Source organism: Bactrocera tryoni, chromosome 5 (assembly GCF_016617805.1).
Source record: "Bactrocera tryoni isolate S06 chromosome 5, CSIRO_BtryS06_freeze2, whole genome shotgun sequence".
NCBI classification, from domain to species: Eukaryota; Metazoa; Arthropoda; class Insecta; order Diptera; family Tephritidae; genus Bactrocera; species Bactrocera tryoni.
In genome coordinates, this window is record NC_052503.1 from 16,320,503 (window position 1) to 16,335,564 (window position 15,062).

General features: G+C 35.2%; 2 protein-coding genes across 2 annotated transcripts in view; one reads left to right on the forward strand and one right to left on the reverse strand.

Annotated features, from left to right (window-relative positions):
- LOC120777031 (vegetative cell wall protein gp1-like) overlaps positions 1–10,828 on the forward strand; it is a 62,701-nt gene extending 51,873 nt beyond the window's left edge. Inside the window, exon 3 of the mRNA XM_040108142.1 lies at positions 10,124–10,828. Within this exon, the coding sequence (XP_039964076.1) occupies positions 10,124–10,828 (705 nt within the window). The remainder of the gene's footprint in view (positions 1–10,123) is intronic.
- Positions 10,829–12,785: 1,957 nt separating this feature from the next.
- On the reverse strand, positions 12,786–13,652 carry LOC120777032 (skin secretory protein xP2-like). Its single transcript, XM_040108144.1, has 3 exons — positions 13,491–13,652; positions 13,238–13,394; positions 12,786–13,144 (listed from the first exon to the last, which is right to left on the reverse strand). Exons 1-3 carry the CDS (start codon positions 13,650–13,652, stop codon positions 12,786–12,788), a joined length of 678 nt encoding a protein of 225 aa, XP_039964078.1.
- Positions 13,653–15,062: the final 1,410 nt, after the last annotated feature.

Consider the following 15,062-nt stretch of genomic DNA (forward strand, 5'->3'; position numbering starts at 1 on the left):
TTTCAAATGTGGTCAACTTAATTTGTGAGGTTATGGTCAGTTCGGTTGAAAGGGTGGGATGGATTAGATACATAGTTAGATGAGGAAACATTTTACCTGATATACAAACAAATTTCCATACGAAGAAAATTAAGGACGAAAGTCATGAAAACGAACTCTTCAATTCCAAAGTTCCGAATGTGGATCTCTGAAAGAGAAGACAAGCAAAAATAATTTAACATGAAAGTGGGGTATATAACTGGACTGAAAAAAGCACCAGACGAATTTTTAAATTTTTCGTCTCATTGTTATTTGTCTAGGAGTTTCTTCTTAAATCATTTAACGGTTTCATAACTTTGTATAACCTGTACAGGATATAAAAGAAAAAAAGAAATAAAAAAAAGTAGCGTTGGAGACTCTTTAGACTACATATATAAATTATCAGTGTGAGGAGCGAAGTCGATTTAGCCATATCAGTCTGTAAATATATTCCTTCAGTTTTTGAGATATCAAACTGAAATTTTGCACATGGCAAGAAAACCTCAGCACCCTTAACACTGGGCATAAAAAACCTGTTACATAAGTGTATGAGCAGCATAATGCTTTCAAAGGCATTTGCACACATACACACACACGTACATTTTGGGTGCTCAGAAATAAGTTTATATAGGTATTAGGCGAGTTGAATGAGTAAAATGGCGCTGCGCAAGAAGTTGCCTTCTGTTCGAAAAGCACAAATTGATTATTATGCAAGTGATCCCAGAGGTATCACTGGCGAAAAAGGAAAAAAAAAACAGCAGCAGAGCCCGCATGGACCGTACGCCCGTTGCACGCGTCGCCCCAGACAAGAGGAGTTCTACCAGCAGTTTTGAAAACTCGCTGCTAAAGTAGCTTATATACATATACTTATAGGTGCTTGTGTAGGTGTTTCCACTTAATGTGTTTCGCTTCTGCTGGCAAGAATATCGGTTTTGTGCGGTACTTTGCTTTTTTGTTCTCACGGTCGAAAGTTTTTGCATTTTGCTGAAATGTTCTTCATAAATTAAAAGCCACTTGAATATTCAGTGGCTGGTGCACACACACACAATCACGCATACATATTTATGCGTAAGCATTTAAGCAGACGCTCTTGCCCCTCCACTAATTAATTTGGAAAAAAAGAATATGGGAAAATGTTAACTTTGGCTGCATCGAAGCTATGATACCCTTCACGGGTGCATTTCTATTGGCTTGCGGGATAGAAGAGTCTCAAAAACTGAAAGATGGACAGGCAACGGATAGCGAGTTAGATGGACATTGCTAAATCGACTCAGCTCGTCACCTTGATCATTTATATATATGCTCTATATATGGTCTGCAACATTTCTTTCCGAGTATTACAAACATTTTTGCAAATTAAATTAGGGGTTTAAAAAGAAAAAAAAAAATTAATCGAGATTTGTAGTAAAAAAGACAAAAATATCCAACGCAGTCAGCTAATGTTAAAGTAGTGCTGTTTGTAATATAAATTTGCTGAAATTAATCTCCATCAAGTTGCATTGTCTGCTGTTGTCATAAACTGACAGAACTTTTACTGGCGCCAAAAACTTCACGTCTGTAGTTTTTTTCAGGAAAGTTACATGTAAATATATACTAGTGTGTATACTTACATATGTATATAATATTTCGTACATACTTACATGCATATAAAATCATTCATTCTGGTGTTTGGTAATTTACTGGGAGAACTCTTTAGCTAATCCATTTTGCCGACAGCTTAAGCTGAAGTGTCTACATATGCCATACTCATGTCCACATGCAAAAATCACTGTGAAATGTTTGTTTAAGGAATTATGATTTAAGAGCAAAGGGATGGAATATCATATTAATGAAACACTCGGAATGGCCATTTGTCGAAAATATCGATAAATTAAAGTGAATTATCAAGTCCGATCGTCATATGAACACTGTTTCGAGTATTCAAGAGTTAAACATTGCTCGTAAAACTGATTGAACACATTTAAATTTAACAAGGGGAAGCTCGGTGTAGAGATGCCAAAGCAGTTAATACAATAAAACATCGTGGATCGAGTTTCCATCTGCGAAATTCTGCTGAATCTCAACTAAATCGAACCATTTTTGAAACCAATAGTTAAGTTGGGTTAGATTAGGTTTGATAGACTTAGATGGATCTTCTGTTAATATGGAGTCACACTGATACTATTATGTACCATCTTTTGTAAAGCCATCTAAAAACCTCCTGTAGTTGCCTATTAACTAATAACAAAGCAGCTTGAACCTCTCACAAGCCTTTATTTTTATTTTCGTTACTCCACTTGGATGTCTAAAAGTAAGATATCGGAGGTGTTTTAGCCTAGATCTGGCCAAGACGAGACATTCGAGTAGGAAGTCTTAAGATAGTTCTATCTCGTCTTCCTTCAAGCAGCTGACGATAACCGTTAAAATTTTCTAATTTTCTATAATATTCTCTCATGAATTCCGATGGGACAATGTCAAGTTAGAACTCTTACAACTATTGAAAGATGAACATTGAGAGCAAAGAGTTCACTAGACCGTTTGCGGTTTGTCCTGGTCCAGAAGGACCTTGCGGCTGGACAGCTGTTTGTAGTTGACCAACGTTTGCTGAGCTGGTCTGAAGCCCAACGATCCAGTAGTAAACTACAAGCCAACGGAACTCCTACCTGTTCACCATTCCGCGGTTACTTATACTGAAGTACCTGTTCAAGCTTATCAGCTTTGCAGTTCACTACAAAACCGCTGTGGCCAGGCACTTAAAGCAGTCTAATCATGTAGTAATTCGCTGCTAGAGATAAGGAATTTAGAAATACCCTCACTAGTCGTAAGCCCACACTCAACGAGCTCAAGGCTAATATGACTGTGAACAGGCAGCCAAAAATTGGAGTTGATGGCTAGTTCTCGACAGTGTACTCCTCCACCGATTGTTGCTGATGCTCAAGAGTGGGTCACTCATAACAGCACAGGGAAAATTATCGTGGTCTCCGTCTGAATCTTTGAGAGCTTGTTTGGGAAGATCATATGGGTTATTATACGTAGGTAGTACCAAGTGCTTATTACCTGGTCCTATCTGTGGCGAATCATTTTTCAAATTGCCGTAGTAATCAAATAATTTTGTTCTTCTAACTTTTCTTGGTGATAGCTTAGTATGAGCACTACTAATAGTATGAGGTCATATGCCATAAATGAATTGTGAGGAACTGATTTTGTGATTAGATAAATATATGAGGATTGCACCGCGAGCTAAGTAGTGTCTATTGTGCCCTCTCCTAAGTCACAGCGACTCATCTAGCACCACCATATTGTTAAATTCAAAATACTGCTAGCGACTATTGAGACGATGTGATCCCTATATGGAAAATGGTCAATTAGCAGGTGTTCTGGAGTTTCAGGCTCTATGTCGCAGAACCGGCAATTTGCACAAGAAGCAAGGCCCATGTCATATAAGTGCTTCTTGTTCTTACAATGGCCAGTGTAGTAGGCGACAAGTAGCCTGAGTTTGTTTATGAGGAGGTTGATTACATATTTAAACCTGCTAAGATTATAACCCCCATTAGCAACTTGGCGTGGCGCATGCCTTGAAGTTGTTGCTAATAAATGGTATAGTAAGAACCCTACCCTTGACCACCTATGTATATGTATGTAGAGTGTGATGCGTGGTCCTGCGATTCCTGTGCCAATTCCTTTGGATGTTTTCAAGCCGTCGGTATACCACTTGATTCTACCTTCCTTAAACAGTAACTCATGAGCGGAATCGTCCAATTTAGCCTTTCTGCTGGGGGTAATATTGAACTTGTTAGTGAAGGTTACACTTTTGGTAATTGCTGTTCATTGGGAGAATAGTCAGTGGTATTTCACCAATTATGTCCTTCATGCGCTGGGAAGAGATTACCTTACCTCTGCCATTACTGAGTATTTTTTTTAGATTTAAGACTAGTATTACCAATAAGAATGCTTAAAATGACAAATTATCGTCAAAGTTTAAAAAGGAAAGTTTTTTTTTTATTTTCCTTGATGTAAATCAATACAAGTAATTAAGATATTCAAAAAATTGAAAATATTAGCAAGTGTTTTTTTTTCTTTACTCATGTTAAGGTACAAAGTTATAGCAAACACTTTGACACAATCAAATAATGTGTTGAGAGGCAGCAGCGTGAGATTGATTTTTGAAACGCAGAATTGTATTAGTTTGTGGCTAACTCAACTCATGAACCTGTATTCTAAGCAACATATCACTTTAATTATTTACATAGATTAATATGTATATATATTATACTATATATATTTATTTTGGCAATTAAATGATCAGCAGAATCTTCTGATTATGTCACCAAAGTCGAACAATATTTTTGTTTGTTTATTTACATACGAGTAAATTATTAATTTATAAACGATTAGACATAGAATATAGATATAGATAGATATGCACACATATGTATTTATTTATATTTTCAAAATATCAAGAAAATTAATATTTATATCGTGCTTCCGCATTTGTAATCAGAACACAACCCACTTTACTAAATGAGTTTTCAGCATATTGTCATATTGTTAGCTTCCAACTATAATAAGCTAACCATATCTGATAGCAAATAATATGTACATTCATAATACATACATATGTATATATGTGTGTGTGTATGTGTATATATATATATATTCAGTATGTTAATGAGTTCACACTGATTTCCACATGTGTATTTTACATATGTATTAGTTAATACAAACCGATTTCACTGCTAATCTATGCATAATTTTATATTTTCGAATAAACATAGCTATGGATGTAATACTCCTAGGATACTTATCAGTCGAATTCCCACATGTCAATCCTTATATTTAAATTTGTTGTATATCCGCTTTGCTCAATTTGTATAATTTATGCAGCGTTGACCCAATTTCCGTGTGACTTGATGAGAGTGCACACAGAGGAATGAGTACTTTGTCACGATAAACTAATTAGTTGCGGATGGGTGGTGTTCTTTTCATTAGTTGCTTATTATAATAGAACTGTCACATGCATAAGTATGCATATATGTATATATATATATTGTCACTTAAAATGCATAACAATATATAATATCATCAAAAAATTCATAATTGAGTTTCTTATTGCTTACGATTCGCTTTATCATATAACAAATTTAAAGCTTTAAATATAACCAATAAATAACTAGTATATAACCAATATATAACTAATATATAACCAATATATAGCCAATATATAATCAATAAATAACTAATATATAACCAATATATAACTAATATATAACCAATATATAAGTAATATATAACCAATATATAGCCAATATATAATCAATACATAACTAATATATAACCAATATACTATAGCCAATATATAACCATTTTATAACCAAAACTCAAATTTTGTGCTTTATATTTTATCGTTTTTCCTTCACTCGTAAACTTGTGATAGGTGATCTTCCGTTATTTTTCATTTTAGTGAACGATTTGTATGTGTTACAGCTTTTCCCATTACTTAAGCCAACTTGTATCTTAATTTGAGACGAATTTCAGAAATTAAATTTTTTTACCCGCAACTTATTTGAAAAACTCCGACTCAAATTTTTACCCAGATTTGGAGATGGGTTCAATAATCACAACGATACTCGACATTAGTGCAGAACAATTTCTCTCTGAAACCAGATTATATACAGGCAACTCGACACTCCATCCAAACTCTACTCGAAAAATAACAAAGGAAGAATATCACTAACTGCAGATTACTAAGAAGACAAAAACAAGATTTGAAAATCAAGGAGTGCAAAAATGTCAACGAAATAATAATGAATGAAATGAAATCATAATGATTGAAATAAAACACGCTAGTTAAGTATCACTCTACTTAGGTAATACCTGTTTTCCGCTGACCGAAACTTAGAAAGTAACAATCGCACAAAAACTGTCATAAACCACATCAAGAGGAGTTAAATTACCAATCGATTATACCATTTCGGTTCTCATTAAATCTATAACTCTTCCTGTATTATAAATTAAAGCAGAAAACTGTCTTCTTGCTTTCATGCAAATGCAAGGCAAACTCTTAAACAAAATCGATCAGAGCTCAAATATGAAGATTAGACAAGTGATGAATCGAACAACTTCTCAGCTTTGAATATTTTATGTCTATAATTAATCTCCAATCTTTTATTTAATTCAAGTTTATCGCATTTAAAAAATCTTTCTCACACTTTCGGTGACTTTACTAATGAGAAAGCGAACTCTCGAGTTGTTTTTCTTTTTATTGGATCGTGAGCGGTCCAAATTACTCCAAATAACTCGGTGTCGATCACAAACTGAATCTGAAAAGCATGTTGGAGAGAAGCATTTTTAGAGCATGATGATGGAATGAAATGATAATCCACATGACTGAGATCAACAGCTTGGATATTGTTTTAGATTCTAACTCCAACTGCTAAAAAGCTTTCAATCAAGAGAGATGTCGAAAGGAAAGCATAGCCCACAATCCTGAAAGTATTCATTGCCTGGCTAAGGAATGAAGATAAGACATCTCACCGAAAGTAAACGTAGGATAAGTTTGATAGTGCATTAAAGGCTTTTGACTTTGCAGTGTCTATAATCAAGATGTGATTTTGTACTATGGGACGAAGGCTTAAGCAGACAGTTCCCTCAGTTCTGCAAATTTATTTACAGGTCATATTTAAAAAATTAATAAATAATAAGTTATTAGAGGTGGTAACCAAATTAAGCCTTATATCTATAAGAACTCAGGGGATGCGGTAAAATACCTAATTTGTTCCACCCCAGCTGCCCAATGTCTGTTAAGTTGGAGCACTTGGAGGCGCTTTAATAAATCCTGCTTCATCCGGCTGAAGTTTGTGGACTTGCTGGTTAGAGCAGAGTCTATTTGGCACCTTCTGTTATGCCAAAAATCTCGACCTGAAAGACTGAGTTTTAGTTATTTAGCTACAGATTACTAAAAAAGAAGCCTGCGTCTGTTTGTTTCTCAACCTTTGATAGAATAAGCAGATTTCGCCGTTGGAGCTCTCGATCACAGAACCATTGGTCCATTCTTATATTTTCTGGAATGATAACGTTGTGTTTAATTCCTTATAGATCTCGCTCTCTCAGTCGCATAGTCAAATCAATTTCAGATTCATTCATGATCTGTAGAATTATAAAAGTTTCATTCATTACCCAAGGAATATCGACTCCGAAATACAATCTGTGATAAGGTCAATAATCGGAATTCGAAGATAGGCGTCTTATTGTGATTCATTTCGTTTCATACTCTCTCAGTTGTTTCGAAAAATCTGGCATGCATGTGTTTATATGTCAGCGTAATTGAGTTGGCTGAAATAATTTCATATTGCGCTGGCAACCAATAAAAACGTGCTATAAATAAATAAATACGCCGTCTTTGATTTTTACAGAATCTCTCTAACACACACACACATAAACACTTGTAGAAATGTGTGCGCAAAGCATAACTGTGCATAATTTTGTGTATTTTCAAATTTAATGTATTTTATGTTCATCTGCCCACAGCTGCGGCATGTCAATCCATTTGACATTTACATTCACAGAATTTGACGTTTATGATTGAGTTGTTTACACATGCAACATTGCGTATGTATTACTGCTTGAAAGTGTGTGTGAGTTCAGCTATGCAATTATATGCAGAAATAAAATTGCTTATTAAACTTTTTATAAAAAATTTTATAAAATGGATATTCATAAAAAAAAAACATTATAAAAAAGTTTTCATTAAAAAATTAGAATTTTTTGTAAAGATGCACCGACTTTTTTCATTAGAAATTTCAAACAATTTCGAAAATATTTCTTCATAAAAAAATTGTACAAAAACAATTTTGATAAAACTTATATGAAATTTTATAACTTTTTTTACGCAGATTGACTTTCTTTACAAAGTTCATAAAATTGTCAAATTTTTTTTATTATAATTGAATTATTTTTCTTAATAAAGATTTCATGCCATTATTTTAAATATTTTTATATTTGTATTTTTTTCATAACAGAAATTTTAACACAATTTTTTTTTGAAATTTTTTACTTATATACAGTTTTCCTTCTCATTTCTTATTTAAAAAAGAAAAAAAATGCTTACAGTTTTCATGTAATTTTTTTTAATACTTTAAATGATCTAATTTTTTTTTTAAAAAAACATTTTCATACATTTCCTTCAAGTTTTAAATTTAGTAATTTCCATAAAATTTTCAGAACAATTTTTTAAGTATTTTATTATTATTTTTTTTTTCCTAAATATTTTTTTTGAAATTTTTTATTCATATTCACTGTTTTTGCTTCACAAAAAATTTCATAAAACTTTCAAAAAAAAATTTATTAAAAAAATTGTTACTTTTCTGAATAAACATTTCATGAAATATTTTAATTTATTTATGAAATTTCATGAAATTTTTATTAAACTTTTTCGAATATTTTAATATTACCATAATTTTATATACATTTTTTGAATTTTTTTGTGAAAAAAAATGTCAATCTGTGTAAAAAATTGATAAATATCAATATATTTTTTTTCATGAAAAAGGATATTTAAACATTTTTTTTGAAATTGCTTGCTTATATTCAAAGTTTCTTTTCATAAAAAAATTTAATGAAATTTTCGTAAAAAAAATTTTTGTAAAAAAATTCATACAGTTTTCATGCTATTTTTTGATACTTTAATATCATATCATTTTTTTTATAAAAAAGGTTTTCATACATTTTTTTTGAAATTTAATAATTTTTATAAAATTTTCAGAAACTTTTTTTAGTTATTTTAATATTATATAATTTTGACGGCGATGATACCATAATTTTATATAAATTTTTTGAAACATTTTTATGAAAAAAAACTCAATCTGTGTAAAAAAAAAATCATTAAATACCATATAATTTTTTTTCATTAAAAAAGATTTTGAAAAGTTTTTTCTTTGAAATTTTCATTTTATATTCACTGTTTCTTTTCATACAAAATTTCATGAAAAAATTCATACAGTTTTCATGCTATTTTTTGATATTTTAATATCACATCATTTTTTTTTATAAAAAAGGTTTTCATAAAATTTTTTGAAATTTGGAATTTAATAATTTTCAGAAATTATTTTAAATTATTTTAATATTATATAAGTTTGACGGCGATGATCTAGAAGTCGCGAACTTTTTGCTAATAAATTATTAACGCACGCAATTGTCATACAAAATCGCTCATTTTGTGATTGCTTTTGAAAAGTAACTGGATCTTTAAAATGTTGTATGTGTGCGTGCTGATCATCAAAAAGTGAGTTTTCTTGTTTTTCATAGAATAATATTTATTTTACTAAAACTTGGCAAACTAGTATAGTTCAAGAATATCGTTTGTGATTCATTATTCTAGGATATGCTACAATTTAACTACAACAATTTCTAATTTATGCAACAAAAATTCAAAATATTTCATTCTGAGGCTTTGAACTCCACTTTATTGGTTGCCATGTGTGAGTCAATGCCTGTGAAGCACCTTTCGCACACACACACAACCTCAAATATTCGCGAAACGTGCGCTTAATTGTGGTTTTTGTCGCGTGTTTGTTGTTTTTGACAAATTTTAAGCGCGAAGCAAATTTTCAAAATGCCTAAATTATTCATGCTTAATGAAGCCCGCTGTTATCCGCGACAAAACAAACAGTAAATGCGAATCTCATATGGAGACTCAATAAGCATAACAATTCGTGTGCGTTTGTGTGTGTGTGTTTCGGCGACCAAACGCAGCTTCCGCCAAGCGCTAAGCGTGTAGGCAAGCATATTTCGTTCATATAAATAGAGCGCCCAGCGGCTGTTTGGGTATTATCAAACTTTAACCGTTGTGGAGTTAACAGTTCGAGAAGCAAAAGAGAAAATGGTGCGTACATTTTCAGTGAAAAATTAATAAAAAAAATTATAAGAAATCGAAGAAAAATTATAAAAAAAAATTCGGAAAAAAAATTATAAAAAAGTCAAAGAAATTAAATTTTGATAAATATTGTGTTCATTGCAGAAACTCTTCGCTGCCCTTTCCTTCGCCTTGCTGGCTTTCGCCGCCGCCGATGTCTCGCATCTTGGCTATGACTATCCTGTGCCCCACCACCATGAGGAAGTCAAGTCGGAGCCGATAGTGCCGCAGAATACTTACATCCCACCAGCACCACCAGCGCCCCCTGCACCAGTTCATGAGGCTGTGCACTCGCACCCAATTGCTCCTCCTCCACCACCACCGCCACCAGCACCAAAAAATACTTACATTCCACCTGCACCACCAGCGCCACCAGCTCCAGTAGCTCCAGTTCATGAGGCCGTGCACTCGCACCCAATTGCTCCTCCTCCACCACCACCACCACCAGCACCAAAAAATACTTACATTCCACCTGCACCACCAGCGCCACCAGCTCCAGTAGCTCCAGTTCATGAGGCCGTGCACTCGCACCCAATTGCTCCTCCTCCACCACCACCACCACCAGCACCTAAAAATACATACATTCCACCTGCACCACCAGCGCCACCAGCTCCAGTAGCTCCAGTTCATGAGGCCGTGCACTCGCACCCAATTGCTCCTCCTCCACCACCACCACCACCAGCACCAAAAAATACATACATTCCACCTGCACCACCAGCGCCACCAGCTCCAGTAGCTCCAGTTCATGAGGCCGTGCACTCGCACCCAATTGCTCCTCCTCCACCACCACCAGCTCCACAAAACACCTACATTCCTCCAGCAGCCGCTCCAGCTCCAGCTCCAGAGCCATCCGCCACCCTTGAAGCTGACGGTTACCACTACAAGACTGTCCGTCGCGTAGTCTACAGACACCGTTTCTAAGCTGCCATCCCTTTCCAATAACTTTTCCCTGTGGGAAGTGTACCTGAGTTTGTTCTGAATCTAAATCTAAATAAAAGTTGTTAATCTGTCATATATAAAACCGAATTTGGTTTGTGTTTTGTTTGAAAAGTTTAGATCGTCTTATCAATGCGAACTAGGAAAACTATTCTCAGTCAACTGTGCTTAAGTCATAGGTTCCATACTACATAGGAGCTCATCCCTCCCTCCCTCTTAAGAAATATTTGAAGACCGAAGAAAATGGAGACCTTTAGTGCGACATTATATGCAGTATTGTAGAGGGATTAGTTGGACTGTTTAGAACGCCGACCCGTTGTGGTGTAATAAGAACTACTATATACTGGATCATGAGATCCTCACAAGTGGGCAATCTGAGTTTCAGTAATGTATTCTGATTTGACGAAGGTAAGACTACTGAGATGTTTCAGCCTCAGTCGTATAAATGAAGAAAAAGTGACTGTCTGTTTCCATCGCATCCCCCTCCATAAGTCTTTGACAACTAACGTCCGACAAGAATTTTAGCTTTACCTTATGAATGCCAATTGGACACTGTCCAGTAAGAACACCTATCACTTGCGTTCTAGTCTCGCAGTCGCACAAGAGCTGATATACGTTGGTTTAGTGCTAGATCGCAAGACGCCAATAGAGATCCTAATTGGTCCCATTTCGATGCGAGCGAATTAAGGCCGTCCCCTCATGCTAGCTCAGTGGCTTTGCAGTTCACAGTGATTCCGCTGTAATCAGGAACCCAAGCGATTCTAATGAAGTAACTTTTTTCGTCTGTCCTTTACTAGCTTTGAATGCACAGTTAACAAGGTCAGTGCTATTGTTGCCTTACAGAAAACTGTCCCTGTAAAACTCCCTCCATTCTTCGACCCATCCATGAAAACGCGCATAGCGTTTCTTCTACGGTGACTTCTCTCCTTCCACAGTGTGTGAAGAGCAGTCGAAGAAGGAGATAATTTCGGTGTGTTCGGTGTTCACGAACTGATGGGGAGTGGTTTCCTTTGGAAAGATGATGATGGAATTCATCTAGGGAAAAGTTATGTCTGACAATATATTCTCTTCCCGTGGTCAAGTGACTGGCTTTGTGAAACGTGGACTTCGCTTAGACAGACTATTTCTAACTGAGTTCGAAAATATTTGAAGAAACAGAACTCTTAGACGGATCCAGTTTTTCTGTAGAGCCATGATCAATACATGTTCAGGGTTTTTGTTTTCCTTTTTGTTTTCAACTCTGAATGAGATGGGTGAGTTTGTTCGGTGTCTGAAAATCATTTTAAGTCTTAGTTTAACTGAGGTTCAGTTAGCATAATCAAGCATTTTGATTGGATTCATGAGAAATTGATTCAAGTGGAATTGGATCAGTCCTTGCCTAAGTTTATGGCAAGACTACGCCTTAACAACATATTGGAAACTGTTCCAAGACTATTTTTCGAAATTGGAGCTCACTTGGGCGATTGTGCCTATTTCAAGCACAAACTGAGCGGTAATTTCGAAAACTGCTGTAAGCTTATTTAATTAAGATGTGATCCCCGTTAGCAGATATTACTCGATGTAGTGTTGATAATAGAATCTATCTTGGTGGAATATTTTAACGAAATATGAAGAAGGGATCCTGATTCTTGAGAACCTTTTCCTCTAACCTTCAAGTTAATTCAACCTCTATATGTTTACCACAGTGCTCTGGTCTGAAGCAGATATTTATCATTTATTAAGGTATCGGGTACTATATCATATACTTCGGAAAAGTAATATGCAGTAATTTCATATGCTCTTTTCAGGAACGTCTGTTGTTCCAGAAGACCTATAAAAATCCTTTTCAGAGAAACTCTCAAATAATTATATTAAATCTTTCAACAACATTTATTTAATTCTATAAGGTTTTTTTCGTAAAAAAATCAGTCAAATTTTTGGAGTATTTGTGGCATTTCAAACTTTAGAAACGACGTCTGTAGACAACACGGCGGACGGTCTTGTAGCGGTAACCATCTTGACCGAGCGATGCTGATGGCGGAATGTACGTATTTTGTGGAGCAATCGGTTGGGATTGCACAGCTTCATGGATCGGAGCTGGAGCTGGGTAACTGTAGCCCTGAGCAGGTGCGGGTGCGATTGGCTGGGATTGGATGGCTTCATGGATTGGAGCTGGAGCTGGGTAGCTGTAGCCCTGGGCGGGTGCTGGAGCTGGTGCGGCCGGTGGGATGTAGGTATTTTGTGGAATAATTGGCTGAGATTGGACGGCTTCGTGGATTGGAGCTGGTGCTGGGTAGCTGTATCCCTGGGCGGGTGCTGGAGCTGGTGCGGCAGGTGGGATGTAAGTGTTCTGTGGAACAATCGGTTGAGATTTAACAGCTTCATGAATTGGCGCGGGAGCTGGGTAGCTATAGCCCCGAGCTGGTGCTGGAGCCGGTGCTGCGGGTGGGATGTAAGTGTTCTGCGGAACAATCGGTTGAGATTTAACAGCTTCATGAATTGGCGCGGGAGCTGGGTAGCTGTAGCCCTGAGCTGGTGCTGGAACCGGTGCTGCGGGTGGGATGTAAGTGTTCTGTGGAACAATCGGTTGGGATTGAACAGCCTCATGAATTTGCGCAGGAGCTGGGTAGCTGTAGCCCTGAGCTGGCACAATCGGCTGCGAGCGCACAGCTTCATGCACAGGCGCAGGATAATTGTAACCACCGCCAAGGTGAGAGACGTCAGCAGCGGCAAAAGCCAACAAGGCAAAAGAGGCGGCAACGAAGAGTTTCTGCGAGAAGGAACCATTATTATTATTTATGTAATCAAAATGCTTATGTTTCGAAGTCATATGGTATGAGATTTCTTTTGAAATTATATTTGATAGTAATTTTTTTTTTCAATAATATTCTTTTTTATTTTATTATACCCTGAACAGCGTATATTAAGTTTGTCACGAAGTTTGTAACACCCAGAAGGAATCGTCGGAGACCCTATAAAGTATATATATAAATGATCAGTATGTCGAGCTGAGTCGATTTAGCCATGTCCGTCTGTCCGTCTGTCTGCCTGTATATATACGAACTAGTCTCTCAGTTTTTAAGATATCGTTTTGAAATTTTGCAAACGTCATTTTCTCTTCAAGAAGCTGCTCATTTGTCGGAACGGCCGATATCGGACCACTATAACATATAGCTGCCATACAAACTGAACGATCGGAATCAAATGCTTGTATGGAAAACTTTCGCATTTGACAAGATATATTCACGAAATTTGGTATATGTTATTTTCTATTTTCTAAGGCAACAATGTAATCTCCGAAGAAATTGATCAGATCGGTTAACTATAGCATATAGCTTCCATACAAACTGAACACAAAGTTACTAACAGAAATGCACCTGTGAAGGGTATTTAGCTTCGGTGCAACCGAAGTTAACGTTTTTTCTTGTTTTATTTTATTTTTATTTTTGAAAATCTGTTTTCTGAAATATCGCATATAAATAAAATAACATTTATTAATTTTTATTATTTTTGTTGAATAAAAACTATTTATTATGAACTTCACAAAGAAAATTTAGTGTAATATTTTTTTAAAATAATTTCGGGTTATTTTTTGGTATTATATTATTTTTTTAATTAAATTTTTTTTTACTTTTTTTAATCACTTTTCTTTTTCTTCAAAATTTATTTAATTTTTTTTTTTTACAATTTTCTCCTTATCCAAACAAAAACTGTTTCACATCTCACCATTTTGCTGGTTTCTTGAATTGTTCGCAGCACTAACGTAGGACTTGGATTATGTCCAATTAGTTTCGCCTGCGCTTATTTATACCAAAGAAACATCCGTTGCGTAAATTCACTTAGGCGCCAATTTCGATTATTAGTCACAGTAAGACGCCCAAAGTCATTTGCATAAAATGCGGAAGTAGCATTTCTCATTTGGCAAAATCATTGCTGTATTTGACTTTTTTATTTTGTTCTTACTACGGAAAATAATAGCTAAGAACCAAAAAATGCGGAAAGCAGATGCTCAAAAACGACTAAGCCAAATTACCCCATAAAGCCCATTCAAAGTTTTGATGATTATAATTAAATGAAAAAAATAATGGTATGTTTATATTCTATGTTTTAATTATCGATTCACGTTATGGCTGATTCTTAGTACATATATGTATGTATAAACACATATACTTCAGTATGTGTGATGTTATGGAATTCTTTCGTGGTTTTGTTTTGCCAAACTTTTTTAAGAATTTAGTTA

What these genes read in the sequence shown, in the direction of transcription:
- LOC120777032 (XM_040108144.1), bottom strand. Translation starts at nt 13,652, where the DNA reads ATGACTTCGAAACATAAGCATTTTGATTACATAAATAATAATAATGGT. An exon ending in CTGCGCCTGTGCATGAAGCT is followed by an intron (nt 13,395 to 13,490) that starts GTGCGCTCGCAG and finishes ATTGTTCCACAG; the next exon opens with AACACTTACATCCCACCCGC. An exon ending in GGCTCCAGCACCAGCTCGGG is followed by an intron (nt 13,145 to 13,237) that starts GCTATAGCTACC and finishes CTGCCGCACCAG; the next exon opens with CTCCAGCACCCGCCCAGGGA.